The 25,039-nt window shown below is 35.3% G+C and overlaps 1 protein-coding gene across 6 annotated transcripts in view; it reads right to left on the bottom strand.

Annotated features, from left to right (window-relative positions):
- Nucleotides 1-25,039, bottom strand: part of LOC105475960 (CUB and Sushi multiple domains 3) — a 1,218,758-nt gene that overhangs the window by 575,056 nt on the left and 618,663 nt on the right. For all 6 annotated transcript variants that reach the window (XM_011731490.2, XM_071067898.1, XM_071067897.1 and 3 more), the window contains one exon: nucleotides 4,534-4,637. In XM_011731490.2, the coding sequence (XP_011729792.2) occupies nucleotides 4,534-4,637 (104 nt within the window). The remainder of the gene's footprint in view (nucleotides 1-4,533; nucleotides 4,638-25,039) is intronic.

Genomic DNA, 25,039 nt, shown 5'->3' with positions numbered 1-25,039 from the left:
ATCGGGTCATTTATGTTTCTCTCTATACTGGGTATTCCAGTTAGCAGCTCCTATAACCTTTTATCAAGGTTCTTATCTTCTTTGCATTGGGTTAGAACATGCTCCTTTAGCTCAGCAATTTGTTATTACTCAACATCTGAAGACTACTTCTGTCAATTCCTCCATCTCATCCTCTGTCCAGTTCTGTGCCCTTGCTGGAGATGCACTGCAATCATTTGGAAGAGCGGAGACACTCTGGCCTTTTGGATTTTCATCTTTCTGTTGTTGTTGTTAATTTTTTCTCATGTTCCTGAGTTTGTCTAGTTTCTATCATTGAGGCTGCTGACCCTCAGATGGGGTTTTTGTGGGAACTTTTTTGTTGTTGTTGATGCTGCTGTTGTTCCTTTCTGTTTGTTTGCTTTTCTTTCAATGGTCAGGTCCCTCTTCTGTAAGACTGCTGCAGTTTGCTAGGGGTTCACTTCAGGCCCTAATCATCTGGTTCACTCCTGCATCTGGAGATGTCACTTGAGGAGGCTAGAGAACAGCAAAGATAGGTTCCTGTTCCTTCCTCTGGGATCTCTGACCTCGAGGGCCACTGACCTGATGCCAGTAGAAACATTCCTGAATAGGGTGTCTGAGAACTGTTGGAGGGTCTCATCCAGTTGGGTGGCATGGGGAGCAGGTCCTGTTTAATGGAGCACTTTGACTGTCCCTTGGTGGAAGGGGTGTGCTTTGCTGAAAGGAAAACCACTCGCCTGGTCTGCCTGGATTGCTCATAACTAGCAGGAGGAAAAACTAAGTCTGCTGGTCCCTGGAGACTGCGGCCACCCCTCCCACTAAGGACTCAGGCCCAGGGAGATCAGAGTTCTGTCCCTGAGCCCCTGGCTGGAGTTCTTGGAGTTCCTGCAGGGAGGCCCAACCCAGTGGGGTAGGATGGGTCAGGTTCCGGCCTGAAGAGGCACTCTGGCCACAGTCTGCCACAGCTGGTATGTTGGGCTATGGTGGATACCTCTTGAGACCAAGCCATCCAGTTTTTCCAGCTCCAAAAGGAGCTGGAAAAAGCATGGCCTGGAGCTATAGAGATTGCTGCCATCCTTCCCCTGCCCTGGGAGTTTAGTGTGTTAGGCAGCTATCAGTCCCAGTGTTGGCTGCCAACCCTCCCCCAAGAAGCCCAAATGACTTAGATATCAGGCAGCCACAGCTGAGGTGCTGGCCACCCCTTCCCCTGGGAGCTCAGCAGGCTTAAGCAGATTCTAGATAAGTGGCTATTGAGAATCTGTGTGGCTCTCTTGTTGGGATCCTAGGTCCTGGTGGCGTGTGCTCATGACTAGGATCATCCGATCTGTGGGTTGCACAGTTCCGTGGAAAAAACATGGTTTCTCAGGCTGGGCAGCACACTCACCATCTCCCTTGGCTGTGGAATGGGGGCTCCCCTGCCCCATGTGGCTTTCAGGTAGGCTGCTGCACCACACTGCTCTTCCTTCCTCTCCTTGGATTATGTCAGTTGCCTAGTCAGTTCTGATGACAGAACCTGGATATCTCGATTGTCAGTGCAGGATTTGTACACTGTTGTGGTTCTTTTCAATGGGAGCCTCCAATTGCTGCTGCTTCTAGTTGGCCATATTGGCCCTGCCTCAAAGCCTTAATTTTTAATCCTGACTGAAGATGCAGTTCTCATTGGAAACTTTAAATTGGATGGTGTAGGAACAACCATTTGGATACTTGGTATTCTTTTGAAAAATAATATCTAACAGTGATTCCATATTATTTATACAATGATTTTCTGTCCAAAAAGAATATCAGCTGGTATATCAGAATTCATGATTGTCTTCAGAATTTTTCTAACATTGAAACAGGGTGAAAAATATGGTACAAACACCATTTTTTTTTTTTTAACATTAGAGATTGTACAGACCACTGCTTAATCCCAATAAATGTACTCTTTTTATATTTAAACCATTCTAATGGTTGAGTATTTAAGATAATTTTGACATCTTTCTTCTGTGTTTTACTGGGTTACTATAACAATATTTTATATATATATATATAGTTTCCACCTATAATTGTGTGATACTAATTAGCTCAAATAGCTTTTTTTAAAAGAAAGCAGCAATAGGAAGACATAGCATCTATGATCTTGGATGTCAGTTGGAGAAGATGATTTCTAATATTTTATCCAAGGCTGAGATATGAAGTTTTTTGTGGCAGATATATGATAAAAGCTTCTTAAAAATATTTTTTTTAGTCAATTGACTAGCCAGCCTGCTTTTTCTTGTCCATGTTTTTAAAAATCTGAACCTAAAATCCAGTTTTCTGTCTTAAACAGAAAAAGGAAAAGATGTCCCATCAAATGCATGTTTTGCAATTTTATTTCTGAAATGCATATGATGGGAGCTATCAAACATGTAGAGAGAAACATCTGCAATGTGTGGGGATTAGTCACCAAATTTACTATATATTATTGATATCCAAGAAACTTCAATGTTTATGAGTGTCAGGTAAAGAAACAAACATATTTACCTGGAAAACAATGGATAAATTGATAGAGAAAGCAATCCACATTTTGTCTTATATCAGGTGTTGCATAATTAAATAGGTACAGGCCCAGGCAGGAAAGCAAAGGACCTTAGAAGTTCTAGTGGAAAATGATAGAGGGATGAGTGGCCACAAAGATTCTATGCCCTCTCTAAAGGAGGCAGAAGACAGTCCCAGCCAATTTTTGCTACGTGACTATGAAGATCTAGTGTCACCAGTTTTACAAGAAACCATAAATTGAAATTTTTATATGTAATTTTCAGTTCCTTAAAACTCTGTATTTGACAAACAATAACAGGAAAAAAAGCATAGCTAATCATCAGAGCAGTTCTGTTTCTGCCAATTTATATATATACAATTTTACAGTATATTGCATGTAAAATATATGCAATTTTATATTAAAATGAAATCTAATCTGTCAGGTATAAAACTACAATAAAATTTAGTAGGAACTGTTGATTATTTCTGGAAAATGTCAGTGTGGTGATATTCCTAACAGGCTCAACACGTTGCTCAGGTGAAAGAAAAGTGCTGATCATTTTCAAGAGAGGAAGTATTAGGAATGAAGTTACAAAAATGTAAGCAACATAATGGATATAGTTTGGATTTGTGTCCCCACCCAAATCTCATGTCAAATTGGAGATGGGACCTAGTGGGAGGTGACTGGATCATGGGGGGTGGATTTCTCCCATGCTGTTCTCATGATAGTAAGTGAGTTCTCACAAGATCTGATGGTCTTAAAGTGTGTGGGACTTCCCCCTTTTCTTTCTCTCTCTCTCTCTCCCCTGCCACCATGTGAAGAAGGTCCTGGCTTCCCCTTTGCTTTCCGCCATGATTGTAAGTTTCCCGAGGCCTCCCAGTCATGCTTCCTGTTAAGCCTGTGGAACTGAAAGTAAATTAAATGTCTTTTCTTCATAAATAACCCAGTCTCAGGTAGTTCTTTAAAGCAATGTGAAAACGAACTAATAACTGAACATGTAAAGCATGTAAAATGCTGGCCCATTTGTCCATCACACCTTAGGAAACACAAAATGGAACTGTAGTAGGCCAGAGATAGACAAGTAAATCATGTTGATCAATGATATCCGTGTTGCAGACAGGGGAGAGAGGTTGAAGTTGAGGTCAAGGGTGCATGAAGAAAGGTGAGTAAGTTTTGTATTTGCTTTGTTTTCTAGAAAAATAAGACTAAAGAGCAGTAATATTGGGGTCTATAATATACTATGTGTGGTTATGAGGTTAACCCCTGGTTTATTACAGGATTCTGGTTTATTACAGGATTCTGGAATAATAGTTCTAGAAGGCCTTCTTTTAAAATTAAAAAGAAAATAAAAAGAAGAGGGAGAAGAGAATGAAAAGGAAAAGAAAAAAAGGAAAAAAAAATTAGCTTACCTTTAGTCAATGTATACAGTAAGAAATACACAAACCCACACAATAAGGGCATTACCACTAGTAGCTGTCTATGCTGATACTAATTTTTTTAACATTTATATCAGTTGTTCTCAAACTTTGATGTGCATAAGGATCATGCAGGGAGTCTGTTAAAATATAGATTGATAAATTCACATCCTGGAGATGCTGATTCACTAAGTTTGGCTTGAGGGCCTAAAAATCTACATTTTCAAATGTGCACCAAGTATTTGTGATGCATTTGTGATGCAAAAAGACTCTATTTTGAGAAGCATCAGGTTAGATGAGCAAGCCCTCACCAGACATCAAATCTGTTGACACCTTAATCTGGTACTTCTTAGCAGCAAGAACTATAAGAAATACATTTTTATTGTTTATAAAAATAAAATAAACAATACTGCATTTTGTTAGAGAAGCCCAATTGAACTGAGCCAAAGTGCCTTAAATCTCACTGAAGAAGCACTAACAGATTCTATGAAAGTTACTAATAATAAGTTACTGTTCATCTTCTGCCTGTAGTAGTGGGAGCAATCAATGTAAAACAATAATTTGAAAGTAAAATTTTATTAGTACTCAATAGGCTAAGGCAAAAATGAAACATTGGCAACTTACACTTGGAGCACGGTCCTAGGATCTCCAACTTCACCCCCATCACCAATTGTCAAGGTATCATAGCCAATCTCCAGATCAAATTCTTCAAAATTTATCTGGATAACCTAGTAGTAAACAGAAACATACACCTTCCTTAAATATATTGTATTATGTAATAGAAACAACAGAAAAAGCAATAACAGAAAAGCATTCTTTGTCTCTCCACACACACACACACACACACACACACACACACACAAGCAGTTTTATATATATATACACATATATATATATATATATAACTGTATTGTATTTTTCTGCATTAAATGTTCAATGAAATTTCATGGTTTCTGCTTATAGAATACTCTTATTTGAAGAATGATTAAAGCAAATCTACTCTAAGAAGGCTTTATAAAAAGTATATGTAGGTGGAGAGTGGTTTTCCACACATTTGCATGTATATTTTATAAAGTTAACGTGCAGAAACAGAGTGTGCTATTTCCATTAAGTAGTAAAGCTTACAATTTGTTAGAGCTAAACTTGAATCTAGATTGCCAGAATGGTATCAAGTTTATTTTTATGTATCCTTTGGTAACAGAATTCCTCAAATATATTAAAATGAGTGGCAAAACTGGGAACACAATACTTTGAGAGGCACACTACACCATGGTATGTAATTCAGCATTATTTCTTACTAAAATATACTCATATATTCATATATTGCTTATATAGCTATGCAAAAATTCAAATTTAATTAAATTGCAATTTTAAAAATAGCTAAAATATTGAAAAGATGTAATTAAGAATCAGTACAGAAAGAAATTACATAAAATTACATAGTGTCCTACATATAGTCATGTTTTGAGCAAAAAATAATTTATAATAAATTATTGTTCATCACCTGATAAAATGAATGCCTGAGGTTACCACATTATGAGAGAATAAATGAAGAAGATATTTCTTTAGTAATATTTATAACTATTTTCTACTTTGTTATTATAAAAATAATTAAAAATAAAGGAATTTATATCCTGAGTTATTTTGCTGTATAACAATTTTTGACTACACATATTTCTTGTTTTATAAAATATTCTAGTATTTGCATTGACTAAAGCAATTGTTTTGTCCAAATTTAAATATAGCATGTGAATGAAAACTTTGACCTATACATTTTAAATGATCATAATCTCTTTTTTTTTTTTTTTTGAGACAGAGTCTCGCTGTGTTGCCCAGGCTGGAATACAGTGGTGCGATCTCGGTTCACTGCAAGCTCTGCCTCCCAGGTTCACGCCATTCTCCTGCCTCAGCCTCTAGAGTAGCTGGGACTATAGGCAGCCACCATGCCTGGCTAATTTTTTTGTATTTTTTAGTAGAGACGGAGTTTCACCATGTTAGCCATGGTCTCGATCTCCTGACCTCGTGATCCACCTGCCTCGGCATCCCAAAGTGCTGGGATTACAGGCGTGAGCCACCGTGCCCAGCCTACATGATCACAATTTTTAAAATATGTGTATTTGTTCCACGTATAGTTAAATATAAATACTTTCCATTGATAATTACCTGTCAATATAGATTTACATTGTTTCCCATTTTCTTTTCTTTTTTTTTTTTTTTTTGGCTACTATAAGCAACATGGTCATAAGCAAAATTAAACATCTTTTGGTTCATATTTTGAAGTATGTCTCTAGGCAGTATACTTGCTAGGTAATAACAGCAAAAATTCATTTTATAACCTAGTCCCATATGGTTTTCCAAAATGTTTTACCAATTCAAATGTTCACATTTGCGTACATTGAATGTATTTATTCCTACAACTCTAGTAGGCGTAAAAGTGTTTTTTGTTGTTTTGTTTTTTTTTTTTTGTGTGTGTGTGTGTGTGTGTGTTTTCTTATTACTAATTGAGTTGCATATCTTTTTATATGTTTATATATCATTCATATTTCCTTTTCTGTGACACAACTATTTGTGTTTTGGCATCTTTTTTCCTCAGACCACTTGTCTCCTTGTTATTGATTGCAAGAATTCTTTATATTGGTGATTCCAAAAGCATTCCATTACAGCACACTTTAAAAACAATAATATTTGTAATACACAAAGGTGAACAGATGAAGCTGCTTATAATGGAAACTTTATTTTTATTTTTTGCCCAGGACCTTCTGTTCCATAGAGGGAGTTAAATCAATATCTTAGTTCTACCTGTGGCTAACTCATAGTACACCATTGGACCTGGCTCACTAGTTGAGATCAGCTTTATGTATTATGGGTACTAATTCCTTACATTATATGTGTTGCAATAGCTTCAAGTTCACAGCTTCCTTGTTAGATTACTTGATACAAAAAGTTATTAATTTTACCAGAGTAAGACTTACTTATCTACTCATAAAATAGTAGATAAACAAATCCTACTCTGGTAAAAATTATTAATATTAATGACACAAGCTCATACAGATGTATCTTCATATCTTTTATCTTTTGTGAATTGACTTTTATAGAAACTGCAAAGTAGGACTGTATTGGAGGCAGAATTCTAAGATGTCTTCCAATATTCTAATCCCCTGGTGTAGATAACCTATATGATACCCTCCCCTTCAGTGCGGGCAAGATCTATGAAGATGATGGATTATCAATCCTATGATTAGCTTATATTATATGGAAAAGGTGAAGGAATATTACAGATGTGTAATTAAGGTCTCTAATCAGTTGACTTTAAGTTCATCAAAACGGAGATTATTCTGAGTGGGCCTGACTAATTCAGGGGATTCCCTTTAAAAGAAGGTCTAGAAGTAAGAGATCAAAAAACAAGCTAACAAAAAATCAGAAGAGATGCTCTCCTGTTGGACTTGAAGATACAAACTGCCATGCTGTGGAAAGGCACGTTTAACATGGAGCAGTGGTGCCCTTTACAAGGTGAGGGCCTAAGTCCTGCAACCACAATAATTGAATTCTGCCAACAAGTGAGCCTGGAAGAAGCCCTACAGTTTCAAATGAGATCCCATTCCGGACCAATGCTTTGATTTCACCCTGGTACAACCTTGAAAAGAAGACCCAGATATCCATGCCTAGACTCTTTTCCTGTGGAAACTGTGAGATAACAAATTTACGTTGTTTCATGTTGCTAATTTTGGGTAATTTTTTACACAGCAATATAAGTTAGCACAGTATTCCTTTCATTTTTCCCTCCAATATGAACACCCAGTTGTCTCAGTACTTTTTATTTAATAAAAAGCCCTTCTTTCTCCAATGATCAGCAAACTCTAATATATATAACTATTCTATATGTAAGTATATTGGATTTTGGATTATGGATCTTGTTCTCTTGGTAAGTTTGTATGTACCCAAACTACCACAAATTGGCTTATTATTATTATTACTATAAGATAAGACTGTATCTTATAAGTCAGATACTCCACAAACTTAATCCTTTTGTTCTTTGGGAGTATTTTGACTACTCTTGGACCATTTGTCTTTCACATATCAACTTGTAAAATTCTTCAGAAATTTATTTGGGCTTTCTATTGGAATTGCAGTGAATCTATAACTGATTTGTTGAGAACTGACATCTTAAGGTATTGAATCTCCCTACACACAAGTCTGACTTATCTCTTCATTTATGTAGATCTCTAAATATCTTTTAATAATGTTTTTTAAAATATATTACATGTTGAAAATGCTTTTTGCTATTGAAAGTGGTATTTATCTTTATATTTGGAACTTTTTTGGTATATAGAAATGAAATTTATTTCTTTGTCTATTGATCTAACTAGGCACTGGATAAAGCATCCATATTATTTAAAAACATTTGTAAATTATTTTTAGTTTCTTACATAGCAAGCATGTCTTCTGTAAATAATATTTTAGGTTCTTCTTTTACAAATTATGTAATTTTAAAATCTTAACTTTCTTGTATATCTGGTAAAATGTTTACTAGAACAGATGACAACTGGCCTCATTAAATTGTACCTCATTCAAGAGGGAATGCCTCCAATATATATGTTTGTATGTCTGTGTGTGTGTGTGTGTGTGTGTGTGTCTGTATGTTTGTTTGCATGGTATTTATTCATAGTTTTATACATTTCTTTTGTTTTCTTGTGAACTAATAATGACATGAACAAAACTATGTTTCTTATATTTCAGAGAGAGTAACTCTCAAAGTACCTCATCTGTCATCCTGCCAAAAGGATAAATCCCATGATCTTCATCACCCCAACCTATTTCACAGTAGATCTATGAGTGAACTATAATTAAAATTAGAGAATGTCTCCTTTCATATGACTTAAAAGTCTAATAGGCTGGTGGATACAAATTAAGTGTCTAATAAATTACTGCCTGATTGATTGCTAGTTCTATGCCAAACTCTTGATATCCATTATTGTATAATCATGTCCTAAAGACTTTGGACACCCATAGAATGGTAGATCTTATTTTGCTGAAATTGTAACTGAGACTCTTGCATGTATATATGCAACAATGAGAGCTCTATCTCACTTTAAATTAAGTGATGAATTAATTACTAACTAATCCATATACTTTTGGATAAGCACTTAACCACTGAGCTGTCATTGAATTTTTAGACACTTGTAATTCTTGAACAGTTTCAATTACACACAATTACTGAGAAGCTAGAATATTCTGATTGAATTTTTATAATACATTCATTTTAGTTTGATTCATTTATGCTTATTTTTAACATTATTATTGAAATAGTTCACAGAAGTAAAACTTGTACATTAAAAAAATTTAAAATTACCTTTGCCTTATTTGAAGCCATTAATATAAGTAAGGCATTACAGTAAAACCCCAACATAGCATATTGAGATATGGTTAAAAGAAAAATACCTTTAATAGAATGTATAAATAAAACTTAGGAAAACAAAAACAAATTGACAAGAAAACTTGTTCATGCTATAATGTAATAAGTAGCATCAGTAGTCTGATGTAAAATTTTCCTTCTTTATTGATACTTTAATAATATGAAAGTGACCAAATAGACATTTCCACCCATTTATTTTTGTATAATATAGAAAAGTTAATATAAAAAAATCAACAAATAGTCATCAGTATAATAGGAATGCTTCTTCTACATGTTTATTTGGTAGTAGGGCAGAAACATTTAGTAAGAAAATAGGAAAAATATTATGCATTTAGTGTAAAAAGAATGCCATACATTTTGCCTGCTTTACTTCTTCCTAATCATTTGTGGAGTAAATAAACAAAAACATAAATTGCATTTAGCACATAGGACTAATGAAAAAAAAACTGTAATAATAAAATATGCCCTTAAAGTATTTAAATAATGTATAATTGTCTTTATTTTTTTTAAACCAAGTAAGTCACTCTCTTGATTTCCATTGTGGAATGGTGATTCTAACTGGATTGTTTAGTGTTGCTTATTGAGGTTGGAATTAAACTATTTAATCTACTAATGAAGTCAATTAAAAATAACATAATGCTTTTTAACACTGACTTTCCAGAAGTAAAAAATCCATAGATAGCATTAAATATTAAATACTTGGTAGATCAATTTCTCATAAGGCTCAATACATAGGTTTTTACAGGATATTTTGTTAAAACTGGTACAGAAGCTATGTCTCATAATCTTCATTCTGTGAATCTTGCACTGATAATTTAATACCATAACTTCTACATTGTCATTATTTCTGAAGCCATGTGGAATTCCCACTTAATACCCATTAACATGAATTTTTTAAATGGAATATATTTATATTACATAAAACAGTGGTCTCAGAATTATAAATGCATTCTTTTATTTTGACCCTAAAAGTCTATGTTGTGTACATCTATACATTATTCTGGCTGCCCAGCACCTGAATATCCTCCTTTCGTCTGGGAAATTAGGAATCTTGGTAGGAAGTACAGCATACCTCCCAATATGGTCAGATCCTAGACTCCCCATTATTCATTGTATCCAGTGTACAGGTATGATAACTAAGATTCCCTTATCAATCAGATACACATCTTAAGTGTATAAATAAGGAAACAAAGATTGGATTCTGGCAAAGATTGTCAAAAGCAGCAGAAACATACAGTTTCAGGGGCAACAGTGGTTGTAATATGTAGTGGCACTGAAATTCTAGAGCACAGCAGTCTTGTCCAGCAGGTAAAAATGAATCCTCCCAGGAGTCAGACCCAGAAGCTGTGGAGCACTATGACAAGGTAAATAGATTCTATTACATTCCAAGCTTTTCTAGGAACTCATTCCATTTCTAGAGAAGTCAATGTTCACTAGTCTTATCCAGAAGGATATGATATTGTTCTATGACCCAGTAACCATTGTATAGCTTCAACTCTCTCTTCTTCTGAATGGGAGTTCTTAGGGAAGTTACCCTGTTTGTTTTCTATACTTTTATATTGGATTTGGCCTTTTAGCCACAGGTCTTTAGACAGTGAGGAATTACCTGTAGATATAATGGAGAAGCTAGTGTATCACTTAGGGATTCTGGACATATCTTTGCATGTAGTAAATGGCTGAAATTTTAGGTTTTCTCTATTAATGCAGATAGAAAATATGTTTTATGTAAGTATTTTTTCCAAAGTGAATGCGGGAGAAGAAAGATGGGTCTGGAGAGGTATTTGATAACCAAAGGGGAAAATGTGGCAGATGCTATTGATTGCTTATCCAACAGCCACCTTCCTTATTTGCCCTTGACTTTTCTTCTCAACAGGACATATATTTTGTTCCCGTGTATCCTTTTCTGTACATCCTAATGCTCAGGGACTGCTCATCCAATTCTGAGTCTCCTGAGATGGGTCCTAATCACTCTATGTCCCATTCCATTTGTCAGTGATTAGATTATACATATTTGACCTAATTCTGGCCACTGGAAGATGATTAGCAATTTGCGGAGGAGCTTTTGCAAAATGATTTCTTGGTTTTCAAAAAGTACAAAAAATCAGTCTGCTTTGAGGTAATTCTATCTGAATGTATTGAGCTATTACAGCCATCTCACAATACGTAGTTTGAAGACAAAGCCAAACTACATACTGAGATGTCCAGAACCTAGGAATGGTGTTTTTCTGTGTGTGGGGGGCTTGCATGCTTCTGGTCAGTATGGTTTTTAAATATTGCATTTTCTTATTATTTAAGTCATTTGACTTGAGGTTTCCCATATGTAAATTGAAGACATTCCAATGAATACATGGTTTTAATAACTTCTCAGTTTAAAGGAATGTTTTGCCCAAGTAATTTTCCCATGTTTATTTGGCTACTGGTGATGAAACTAAACTTCAGGTTTGCTTGACGATAGTGATTATCTGCTTAAACATCACCCTATTCTACGTTAACAAAGTTCTGAAATTTAGAAAATACTTTCTGTGTATCCCAAATACCTCATATCATGTTGTTATCATAATATAGTTCATAAATATGTTATTTGATGTCTGGCATATGCCTCATGTATTAAATAGTGATGGCAGGGAGAGACAATTTCTGAAAGCTAACAATTAATAAATATTACATAAATTCCTTGGGAAAAATATAGAAAGTGTCTATTGATATAAGTTATTTTGTGTTCTATGGTAAAGTCTGTATTTTTTAATTCAAAATAATTCTGGAAGCTGAAGAAATTTCACAATATTAGTCATTTTTAATTTACATAATTAGTACAACATTCAAATTAACCTTTGATGATGTTTAACCAAACAAATTAATGATGCTTTAACTAATGTCAATACCAATACCAAGCTATACTCATTAGTGAGACAGGATGATATAGATAAGTCCATGGGAAAAGCCTGGGATTATAGCCCCATTTCTCTCAAAAAATGTTATATTGTCTTGAGCAATTCTGTAACATATACAAAATAGTGTTTATAATTCATATTTTAAGGTTGAAATATGTATTACATGTGTCTGTTGGCTGTATGAATGTCTTCTTTTGAGAAATGTCTGTTCATATCCTTTGCCCACTTTTTGATGGGGTTGTTTGTTTTTTTCTTGTAAATTTGTTTGAGTTCTTTGTAGGTTCTGGATATTAGCCCTTTGTCAGATATGTAGATTGCAAAACTTTTCTCCCATTCTGTAGGTTGCCTGTTCACTCTGATGGTAGTTTCTTTTGCTGTGCAGAAGCTCTTTAGTTTAATTAGATCCCATTTGTCAATTTTGGCTTTTGCTGCTGTTGCTTTTGGTGTTTTAGACCCAAATGTCCATCAGTGACAGATTGGATTAAGAAAATGTGGCACATATACACCATGGAATACTATGCAGCCATAAAAAAGGATGAGTTTGTGTCCTTTGTAGGGACATGGATGCAGCTGGAAACCATCATTCTTAGCAAACTATCACAAGAACAGAAAACCAAATACCGCATGTTCTCACTCATAGGTGGGAATTGAACAATGAGATCACTTGGACACAGGAAAGGGATCATCACACACCAGGTCCTATTGTGGGTGGGGGGCAGGGATAGCATTAGGAGATATACCTAATGGGTGCAGCACACCAACATGGCACACGTATACAAATGTAACAAACCTGCACGTTGTGCACATGTACCCTAGAACTTAAAGTATAATTTAAAAAAAAAAAAAGGAAAATAAATCAAGGGAAGATGATAGAGAATGGTGGAGGTGTTCAGTGATAGAGGAGGTGAGGGTGAGAAACTTGAGAGAAATCTGAATGAAAAGAGGAATTATTTAGATATCACATTTATCAGTGGTTTCTCATTCTATATTTGAATAACTCTCAGAGGGCCCTCTACGATCTGACCTTTCTTTAGTTCTACAGTCTCCATGATGTCCATTCTCCTCTTTACCCACTATGCCAAGGGCCCCTGTTATCTTTTTAGTTTCTAGACGACATCAGGGCCATAAAAATCCTTTATGAGGACTAATTCTGTCTCAGACACTCTTCTCTCTGCATTGCCAGTTCCTTGTCATTCTATAATATTGGCTTAAAAATCATCTGCTCAGAAAACTATTTTTGACATTTCTAAGGGGCTTCCTCTTTATTACATTAAGGGTGATTTCTTTACATTATCATTATTTATTTCTGTGCTTATCATTTTATTGTCTCTTTAAAGTGCTAAGTAGAAGCTTCCTGATGTTAGCACATTTGTCTTTTAAAAAAATTGATTGCAGTCCCAGGTTCTACACTGTAAAAATATAGGATTTCCCAGGTAATGTCTAGCTAAGAGTTATAGTATTGGTATTCATCTGACCACTCTAAGACACATGAGGTGTTTTATGCCTGTCCTTGGATGTTAGAGAGCATCACAGCCTGATAATGTATAGGGTGAATACAGAAGAGGTCTTAACAAGAAAAAAAAAAAAAAAGGATGGAGCTACTACATCCTATCTCTGCAGATGTTGCTCCCTTCAATGCTTACCCCTAGTATCATTGATGTGGGTGACTTTGCTATTACATCAGAAGGGGTTAAAATTCAAAGCAGATATGTAATGCTGAACAAAGGAATTATACAAATTTTTATACTTTGATACGTATATTATGTGATTCTTGCTGTGAGAGGGCAATTAAATCATCCAAATGACTCTTTCACATTGGATAGAGATTCCAGGAGACCAAAAAGCTGTAATAGTAAGAAGGGCAAGTGCTGTGGGTAACACAGGTATAATATCACATCCCTCCTCTCTCTTCACAACCCAGCTGCAACTATTCTTGAGGTGTTAGGTAGCTGGGGTAGGAGACAATGTTCCAGAAGGTTGAGCACGGCCCCCACTAACTCTAAGGTTGTCATTAAGATAATTTTCCATTCTGCTGCAAAACCTCTCAGTGACAGAAAGCAAAAGCTCACAGCTCTTGCCAGTTTCTTCTTTAGGCTCTCTTGGAAGAAGCCTATTCTGACTTAGAAGCATCTGCTGATGGTTTCCGATGACTAACATCAGCAGGGAGTCTCCACAAGAATATTTCAAGATCTGAAATGCATGAGAGTGTGTGTTATCTGCACAGCAGGAAACTAAGCTCAAACATTGGTGGAGGCATTATACCCATCTCGCTCTGGAAATGTATTAGTGTTAGTTGTGGTGGTGGTAGTTGCTGTAGTAGTTATAATAGTAATATTATTAGCACTAACATTTTGAACATCTATATTCCAGGCCCTGTTTTAAGTGCATATCTCATATTATCCTTTCAAGAGACATAAGAAATTAAATTATTGAGACCACAGAAGCCCAGATAAGTTTTTTTGTGGTGATCTGTGATTCATTACACAATTATGCAGTGTCTATATTTATATACAACTAAATACTTTTTATGTTTGTGTATTAGTATATGAGAAATTTTAGCATCAAGAATATAAAATATAGAAAGGACATACAATAAATATTTGCTATTTATTCCTAATTATTCAATGAGTGGTACCTCATCTTCAAGAGAATATAAAATACTGAAAGTCAATGACTATTATTGTAAGTATTAAACTCTTATGATGTTAAAAAAAAAAACTATGTTGATTCAAGATGTTAAAATGAATCTGCCTCTAACTTTAGTAAAATTGCAATCTATAATTTTATACATGCAATTATGGAATTAACTAAAATATATGTGATGAAAAAAGAAGTTGCTAAAATATTAGTTTAAGAATAAAATAAACATAAATACTTTTCCAGAATAAACATCAATTCTATCCAAAAAGAGAGATTTTATGTTTGGTTTCTTTATACTTCTCTGTGATTTCATTTACAAAAACATTGATTAGAAGAATGATGATCACACTAGATACTATCGTTTGAATGTCTCCCCTCAAAAATTCAGATACTATTAATGTGATAGTATGAAAGGTGGCAGCTTCAAGGTGATGTGCCATGAGGACTTCTGCCTCGTAAATGGGAATTAGATGCTTATAAAAGAGGCAGCATTAAGCTCCCTTGTCTTTCTCACTTTCCATGTGAGGACACAGTGTCTTCTACTGTCCAATTTCCTTGTTACTCCTCATTGCCACCTGCGATAGGCAGAATACCTAATTAAAGACATTCACTCCCTTATCCAATAAAAGCTGTGAATATATTACCAGACATGTTAAAAGGGACTTCTTGAAGTTGTGATTCAATTTAAGAATCTTGAGATGAAAAGTTTATTCTGGATTTCTAGAGTGGGCCAAATCTATTCAAACAAGTCTTAAAATTAGAGGAAGATGTCAGAAGAATGTGCAAGTGTGACATCAGAAGGACTAGACACATCTTTGCTGGATTTGAAGACAGAGGAAGAAGACTGGGAATGGCCCTCAGGTAAGAGCCAAAAAAAATGAGGATCTTGAGGAACTACAAGGAACTGAATTCTGCCAACAAGATCAATTAACAGGAAACATTCTTTCCCAGATTTTCCAAACAGGAATACGTGTGCTGACAACTTAGTTTTATTGCAATGAGCCCCATGCTGGACTGCTGACCCACAGAATTATAAAATAATGAATGTTTTTATTTATATTAATATTATTAATATTTGTTTTAAGTCACTAAGTTTACAGTAATGTGTTACAGCAGCAATAGAACTGTCATTTTTATAACAGCATCCAGATTTCATCATTCTTATTTCATTTAATAAAGCCACTGGCTCACCCTGCAAATTTACATAAGTGACTTAAGTTTTCCGAACTTGTTTCTTCACCTAAACAATACATACAATAATATTAACTACTTTATACAATTAATAGGAGGATTAAGTGAGAAGATATATAAAAATAGCTTAGGACAGTGCCTGTCACATACACTCAATTAATCTACAATTTAATATAATTAATTAAAAAATCAGTAACAGTAATAAAATTATGAGTTTTATCCTAATATCTTTTCTCTAGCTAGCTAGTACTTAAATGGGAATATTCTTTGTTCACTCCTCAATTTTGGACTAAATATGTGTAACAGAGGTGTCATATATTTCCCAAACATCCATGTACTCCTTCTTCTACCATAGTATAATTCCTAGCTGGTAGCAAGTTGTCCTTAGTAAACACTATGTTTTCCATTCTTTTTTGTAGCTGAGTATGAGAATGTTGTTAGATTATTGCAAAAATAAGATATAAATAGAAATGTTTTGAAGCAGCATCAAGAAATATTTCTTAAGAGATAGTTTACATTTGTCCTTTGTTTTCCTTATTTATCACTTCCCCCAACCTGCTTCCTAGATGGGTTAGACACCATGTTGGAACCTAAGAAAAAGACCACAAATTGGGAACGATAGGGTAGTGAGTTAGCCTATGACTCTGAGAAATTTCTGGAACTGAGACACCATTAGTCTCGGACCAGATACATATCTTGTTTAAATCTCTGTTATGCTTTTTCTGTCACTGACATCCAAACCTAATAATTGAAAAGCCTGTGTATCTTGGTTGTTTTAATTAAGGCCTTCTTTGCCCAGTTTCTCTTTTTCCTCCCCTATGTCGACTCCGAAAAGACTATATTTGGTTGTATAAGTACATTGATTGCCATAACTTATTTGAATTCCTTACTATTTATGCCAAATTATTGTTCAACACAGCTCTGATTATGCATATCATTCCAGTATAATCATAATATTGAGATTAAAGTGGTGAGTATAACCAATGGTTAGTAGTTGGAAGAGTAGTGGAAAAAATACAAACAAAAATGCTTTGTAATTGCATATTTAGCCTACTTTGTTGGTAAGAACCAGAGACATTCCTCGAAAAAGCTGAAAAACATGGAAATAAGCAACTATTTTGTCTAGGAATAATTACTCAGTTATTTCAATAAATAATAAGTGCACAAACATGTAAGTACAATGTAAGGTGACAACACATGGGTCAGTTATGCAGAGTAAGTTTTCCTAATCTAGGAGAGAAGACAGGACAGGCTTCTAGGAAAAGGTAAAAGATTACTTGAGTCCTAGAAGATGCCATTAATAAACAGAGTCACGAGATTGGAGATGTATAAACAAAGTGAGAAAGTATATTCCCTACAGAAGGAGTGGCTTATCCCCAAACCATAGGGTCCTGGAAGTGCTTTGGGGGCTAAATAGAGTGTTGAAATATGAGTCTAAAAATACAAGAGTAGTTTAGGTTGTCCACGGCTTCCTCTATAAAGCTATGCAGAACCATTTAAATATTTTACAAAGAAGAAGACATTATGTCATCTCAGAATAAAACATCACACTGAAATTTTTGGAAAGTAACAGGCTTGGAGTAAGCAGAAAAATAAGATGAAGATTCACTAATTGGAAAGCTGGTTAGTAATCCAAAGGAGAATAATGGAAACCTGAGTGAGAGGTAGTTAAACAACCTCAAGGCATACTAATTAACTATAATGAATTCATTGGACTTTGTATTTAGATATGTGAAGGAAAAGGAGAAGAATGTAAAATGAAAAATGTTTGAATTCTTAATATAGAGGAACACTAATATTTAAGGATAAGGTCACTAGCAAAAGCCTGGAAACGTAGGGGGAAATTCAGGAAAACAGAACTAAGAGGCTGGGGAGGATAAATTTTCAAGCAGCAGGAAGTAGTCAATAATATCACTCACTCTATATACCTTATGCCTTTCTTTACTTAGTTTATTATTTTAAAATATGTTTTCATTATAAAATGAAGCATATGTATTATTCGATACAGAATTTTTTGTTAGTACAAAATTAAAGGGGAATATGCAGGTAATCTTATATACAGAGATAATTCTTTTTAACTTTTAAAAAAAGAATTTTTCTTTTTTTTCTTTCTTTCTTTCTTTTCCTTTTTCTTTCTTTTTTCCTTTCCTTTCCTTTACTTTCCTTTTCTTTCTTCCTCTCTCCCTTCCTTCCTTTCTTCCTCCTTCCTTCCTTCCTTCCTCCTTCCTTCCTTCCTCCTTCCTTCCTTCCTTCCTTCCTTCCTTCCTTCCCTCCTCCTTCCTTCCTTCCTTCCTCCTTCCTTCCTTCCTTCCTTCCTTCCTCCTTCCTTCCTTCCTTCCTTCCTTCCTTCCTTCCTTCCTTCCTTCCTTCCTTCCTTCCTCCTTCCTTCCTTCCTTCCTTCCTTCCTTTCTTTTTCTTTCCCTTTATAAATATACTTTTTAATTTTCTTGAGATAGGGTCTTGCTCTGTCACCCAGGCTGGAATGCAGCGGCAGGGTTATAGCTCATGCATCCTTAAACTCCTGGGCTCAAGTGATCCTTCCACCCCAGCCTCCTGATTAGCTGGGACTAAAGACATGGGCCACCATGCCCACCTGGCTAATTTTTAAAAATTGTTTTGTAGAAAAAGGGTCTTGCTATGTTGCCCAGGATGGTCTCAAATTCCTGGCCTCAAGTGATCCTCTCACCTTGGCTTCCCAAAGTAGCTCGCAGATATGAGTCACTGCATCTGGCCTCTTTTTTTCTTTATTGATATGTATTTATCTTTATTTTGTATTATTTTTATTATTTTATTTTTATTTATTGATATTTATTATTTTTATTTTATTTTTATTTTTATTTATTGATATTTAATTTTATTGTACTTGCACAGAGTAATTCACTTTAAATAAAATATTTCAACTAAATAAACCATTTGAACAACAAAAACAATAAGTACTATTGGCAGGGGCTAGGAATAGTTAAGGATATGCTATACAGGTATGGTTCACTTAGGAGGAGGGGAAAAAAAGATCGGCACTTTTGAAGTTGTGCTGCCAAGCCTGGGTGTTCTATAAATAGTGACCAGAACTACTTTTATTGGCGTGGGGAACCTTCTAGTTGTTTTTTTAAATTTCCATCTAATTGTTTTGTATCAAGATCTTCAGTCTACTACTAGGTTCTTTCTGAATCATGCTTTGTTAAGACTGGCAACCTGGCTTTAATTTCAGTTTATACCTGTACTGCTGCCTCAGGTTTGCTCTTGTTAGTTCCTACTCCATTATAGTAGATACTGTCAGTGCTCCAGGTGATCAATAATCCTCTTGGATGCGTCTTGCCTTTCCTGTTATCTGTTCATTATCTTGCATATACCATGCATTTGTCTCTAAATGTATATAGCTCTCAGTCTTCTGGAGACTGCTTTCAGGCTACACGAGCCTACTTGGTCCACACATGAGCCCTGAAAGATCTAGGTATCACTTACCCTATGATTATGGGGTACAGAAGTATGAGACCCCAGCTACTTTGCCTTGAGTTGGGATAAACTATCAGTTGTAATTTACACTGCATGAGATCCAGCGGAGGCTTGGGTTTTGTCTGAAATTGCACCTTGCTTAACTTCCTTCTTATCCTGCCTCTCTCACTCCCTTAATAGTTTCTCCTGGGTGCACTTTCTTAATGAATCAGCAACATATAATTCCTTGTCTTGGGCATGCTTTTTTGGGAACATAAATGAAGACAGCTCTAGTCTGTAGAAAAGTGACTCTCTGTGCCTGGCTGAGGTTTCAGATCTGGCACTGAAGCTTGGCACAGGTACCAAATCTCCAAATATTTGGCACAAAGAACTAGTGCCTATAAATGGGCTGATTAAATGAAGTGGCAAAAGGCTATCTCTAAAGATGGAAAAGTGACAAGAATTGTTCAGAAGAGTGTTACAGGTGGATTCAAGAGTGTATTCTGATGCCTGAAGAGTTTATGGGGAGAAAGATTAAAATTGTATTTAATGGATCTAAAGAAAACCATAGGCTTAAAGGTATTGAACATACCAAAGTAATATTTCACAGTTTAATTATTTTACCTTCATTATAAATGGGACCTTCACTACTTTCTTTTTTAAATAAGTCAAAGAATGGAAAGAGCTGTCTGAAAAGGAACTTCATCTCCTACTAGAAAAGGCTGTCCTTCTTTACATGAATTTAAGTTTGGGGTAAGTGTCCACAAAAACATAAGAGCAGAGAAAAACTCACTTATTACTTCACTTCAACAGAAATCAAATCTATGTTCCAGAATGATGTGAAATGTTGTAATAAAGTTTTATCAGAACTATATGAAAAACCCAGTAACTATGCCTTATGGTAGCTCTAGAGAAAATAATATACAGGTACAAATATTACTTAATATAAATGTAGTTAGCATTTATTTATAAAGCAGTACAAATACCAACAAAATATTTGCTATTCATTGTGCACTCATCTTAGACTGTGCTGTATCAAAGCACGTAGTAAATTCCAAATAATATATACTGCTTATTCATATTAATTAATTATTTTAATAACTGGTCACCCACTATGAACTAGGTACTATGCTTATGCTTACACATCCTTAATTACTCAACATATCTCAATATACATATAATGGTCTGTCTGATAATGTCATTCACTAAAAGTCATCTTTGGAATAAGGGATGGTATGAAAAATAAGCATATATAATTCCTTAAACTTACAAGATAATTTCTAATGTACAAAGTGCTGTTTGATTTATTAACTTGTGTGGCACTTCAAGACTCCTATGACATGGTGAGGTATGGATGATTACTTCTGATTTAAAGATGAGAAAACTGAGATTCAGAGAGGTGAGATGATCTGCACAACAATTCAGGGCTTTTGACTCAGGTTCACATTCTATCCATGCCTTATTCCACAAAAGGAAGACATTTATAAGTAGGGTGGGAAGCTCCAAAGTGAATTTTTGAATATGTACACTTAAAATCATACCAGTTCCTATACCTCCCTCATTAATTCACCTTGGTCATGGAAAGCCATATTCTCTAAATCTTAAGATCCAAAAGTGATATGAGGCAAATTTAAAACAAAGTAAATAGTCATAGTTTTAAAATACAAAAACAAATATATGCTTTTGTCTAGTGTTATGCAACACTTTTTAAAGCCATAGTCAATACTTATTCTTTTGAGGATATATTTTATTTCTTCTGACAATGAAGACTTCTGTTAAGTTAGTGAGAGTTATAATCTGAACTGAAGTCAACCTCATATGCCTGTCTTTATTCTCTGTGAATTATGTTCTTCTATGCCTAGTTAATTTAATCTTTCATTACTTACCTCTCAATGAATTGTATTTTCTTCGTTGTGAGATTTGCTGATATCCTGGAGTCATCAAAATTATCCTCATAACAATAACTCAGTATTGATAAAAGTGTATTACATTTAAAGAGAGCAAGGGAGTGGTCAAAAAGCCATAAAGAATTATGCTCCTCTACATTTTCAGCTTAGTTCTTTACATTATATGGAAGAATTGTCTAACTAAAATCATTATAATTTTACTATAATTTACATGTTTATATTGGAAGAATCACATCTCAAAAATCTATGAGTAATCTAACAAAGTAAAGGTAGCTAACACTAGCATGTGTTTTAATCAGCTAGATTTTCTCCAACCAGATATGGATAAAAATAGAAGAAATAAGCATATTATCAATTTTCTGGCTATAGTGGAATGTGCTAGAATTATTCTAGAAGCAAACTGGAGTGTTAAATATTGCATTAGACTCTATTTATACTAGATGAGGAGATAAAAACAAAATGATGTATATCACAATCTCTTTGTCCCAGAGTTTTTTGGTGAGAAATAACAGAAAACCATTTTGGCTGGCTTAAGTAAAATATGTATTTTAAGTTATGAATGTTGGTTGATATTTAATTTATGTTAATGAGTAAAACATAACTATAAAAATGAATACATATGTTAAAACATCATTTGTTTGTCCACGATGTGAATGACTTCATTACTGAATCAGATCATAGTTTTTGAATACTGGAAGAATATTTTCTCAAATTTTTTGTGCCATTCACAATGTAATCACTACAGACTCAATACCCTTCAGAATTGAATCTTTAGTATCAGCATTTTCTTCTTCACTTTCTATATCTACACAATGAAGAAAAGTTCTGATTTATTCAGTTTGCCTATTTCTATAGTGTAAATCATACCACTGTGTCCAAACTGAAGCTGCCAAAGAGACTGAATACAGATTGGGGAATAGATGTATAGTATTTCATGATTATATAGTAGCTCCAGCATATGGTCAAAATAAATTTAAATAACCTCATGGGCATAGCTAATAGTAAAGACTAGCAAGAGATTATGAAATAATGAGTTTTGTGTAATTATTATTTTTGTTTTTAATATAACATTATATTTTAGTCCAGATGATTTCACTTTTATTATTGGATATGCTTAACAATCAGCTTATTATATTCCTTATAATTACATTAGCAGCTCTCAAGAGCTGATAAAAGTTACTTCCAGCATACCACTGTATGGGATCTTCTCGGAAAATGAAGGTGGAAGGGTTAGGGACAGCGTAACTTTGACTGAAGTCCCCTTCAGGACCACCCAGCATGGCAGAAAGATAGTTTTTCAGCTTCTAAAAATTATTGAGAGCAGACGGATGCTGTGAAACAAAAAAAAACTAACATGGATTCAAGTCTACTACAGGCCCAGTTTCACCTTTTTTTTCTCACTCTTCCCCCTGATAATCTACCTGAGTACAATGTAAAACCCATGAGGGATAAAATTGTGTTATAAATGATATAAGGGAATTGTGATAAAAAGGACCTTTGAGCCAGGCACGGTGGCTCACGCCTGTAATCCTAGCACTTTGGGAGGCCGAGGCGGGCATATCACAAGGTCAGGAGTTCAAGATCAGCCTGGTCAACATGGTGAAACCTGATGTCTACTAAAAATGCAAAAATTAGCCAGGTGTGGTAGTGTGTGCCTATAATCCCTGCTACTTGGAGGCTGAGGCAGGAGAATTTCTTGAACCTGGGAGGCGAAGGTTGCAGTGAGCCAAGATGGCGCCATTGCACTCAAGCCTGGGTGACGTGGTGGGACTCCATCTCAAAAAAGGAACTTTGAATCTTCAGCTTCAAGAACTACACCTGGGATTAGTAGCTACTGAATACATGTTTATTTGAATGAATAAATAAGCAAGCATTCCCCAGTAGAAAGGAAGTCTCAATGATAGAACCAGTTGTAAAATTTGGGAGGACACCTATTAGATAAACGACAACAAGGAGATGGCAATAAAGGAAGAGAAAGGTTATACTGAGAAGATTGGCTCAGGGGTCAACAGAGCAGTGAGGGAGCCAGGAGCAGCAAGTCAGACAATTTGCTTAGAGAGGTTATTCTGGTGGGTTTCAAAGCTCCAGAAAGGAGGGTATGGATCAGCAATAGGACTTCAGTCCCTGAAAAAGGGACTAATGATGACAAGGCAAGATCCCAATCTAACAACTAAAGATAATAGAATGGACACGTGGGTAGAAAACAGGACAGATTTTCAATCACTAGCACCAAACTTAAACACTCAAAAATAAATCCCAAACTTAATTTTCATTTTAGGGCATGTGATGGGATTAAAGTTAAGGGTGACTTCAAGCTGAGTTCTAGAATATCAGTTTAGGACTGAAATTTTGATTTTTTTGTTTTCCTGCAAAAATCAACCTAATAGAAGAAAGTGGATTCAATCATATAGTAAGAAGGACTGGACACAGAATATAAGAAAGGAACTGCATGTTTCTCTCATTTGTTTGTTCTTTTAATTTTTAAAGGCAAATACACTTGAGTAATTCTGATCACTGTATTTTATTTTAATCAGTGCTTTCCAATCTTGGGTACGAAAATCACTTTGTAAGTAATACAAAGGAAATACGAAGGAAAATAATTAATGGGACAATCACATGAGATAGAGTTGTTCTTTTATCATCAATTAAGAAAAAATAGGTAGGGGCGGTGGCTCATGCCTATAATCCCAGGACTTTGGGAGGCCGAGGTGGGTGGATCGAGAGGTCAGGAGATGGAGATCATCCTGTCTAACACGGTGAAACCCCGTCTCTACTAAAAATACAAAAAAATTAGCCGGGCGTGGTGGCCCACACCTGTAGTCCCAGCTACTCCAGAGGCTGAGGCAGGAGAATGGCGTGAACCCGGGAGGCGGAGCTTGCAGTGAGCCGAGATCGCGCCACTACACTCCAGCCTGGGTGACAGAGCAAGACTCCATCTCAAAAATAAATAAATACATACATACATAGAAAGTGTTGTTCTGATTATATTAATAACATAAATACATTTTGCAATTTTTATTACTAATGTTACATTTTAAATAGTAGTTCAGATATACTTGAGACATTTAATCTGATTCTTCCATGGATATTTGTTTCCTGGGTTGGGAACGGGCAGTCTTCAATTACATAAAAATGTAACATTAGAAGAAGTATACAGAAAATATGCAAAAACATTTTCTATTAGGCATCCTACGCATTAGCTTTTGCCAGTCGTTCATCACTTCCTTTTTTTTTTTTTTTTTTTTTTTCCTCCAGACGGAGTCTGGCTCTGTTGGCATGATCTCGGCTCACTGCAACCTCCCCCTCCCGGTTCAAGCGATTCTCCTGCCTCAGCCTCCCTAGCAGCTGGGATTACAGGTGCCTGCCACCGTGCCCGGCTAATTTTTGTATTTTTGTATTTTTAGTAGAGACAGGGTTTTGCCGATTTGTCAAGGCTGATCTCAAACTCCTGACCTCAGGTGATCTGTCATCCTCGGCATCCCAAAGTGTTCAGATTACCGGCGTGAGACACCACACCTGGCCATTCATCCGCTATGTATTCTAACTGTGGCTTTCCCTCTAAGACTTTCTTTGAGATCTTTCAGTCTCATGGTTTCAAATAACATCTATAGCTGACAATTTGCAAACTTCCACCTCTATCCTTTTAAAAAAGGATA

Source organism: Macaca nemestrina, chromosome 8 (genome assembly GCF_043159975.1).
Source record: "Macaca nemestrina isolate mMacNem1 chromosome 8, mMacNem.hap1, whole genome shotgun sequence".
In the NCBI taxonomy this organism is placed as follows: Eukaryota; Metazoa; Chordata; class Mammalia; order Primates; family Cercopithecidae; genus Macaca; species Macaca nemestrina.
The sequence above is the reverse complement of the archived record's forward strand: the minus strand, read 5'-3'. Positions and strand labels throughout refer to the sequence as shown.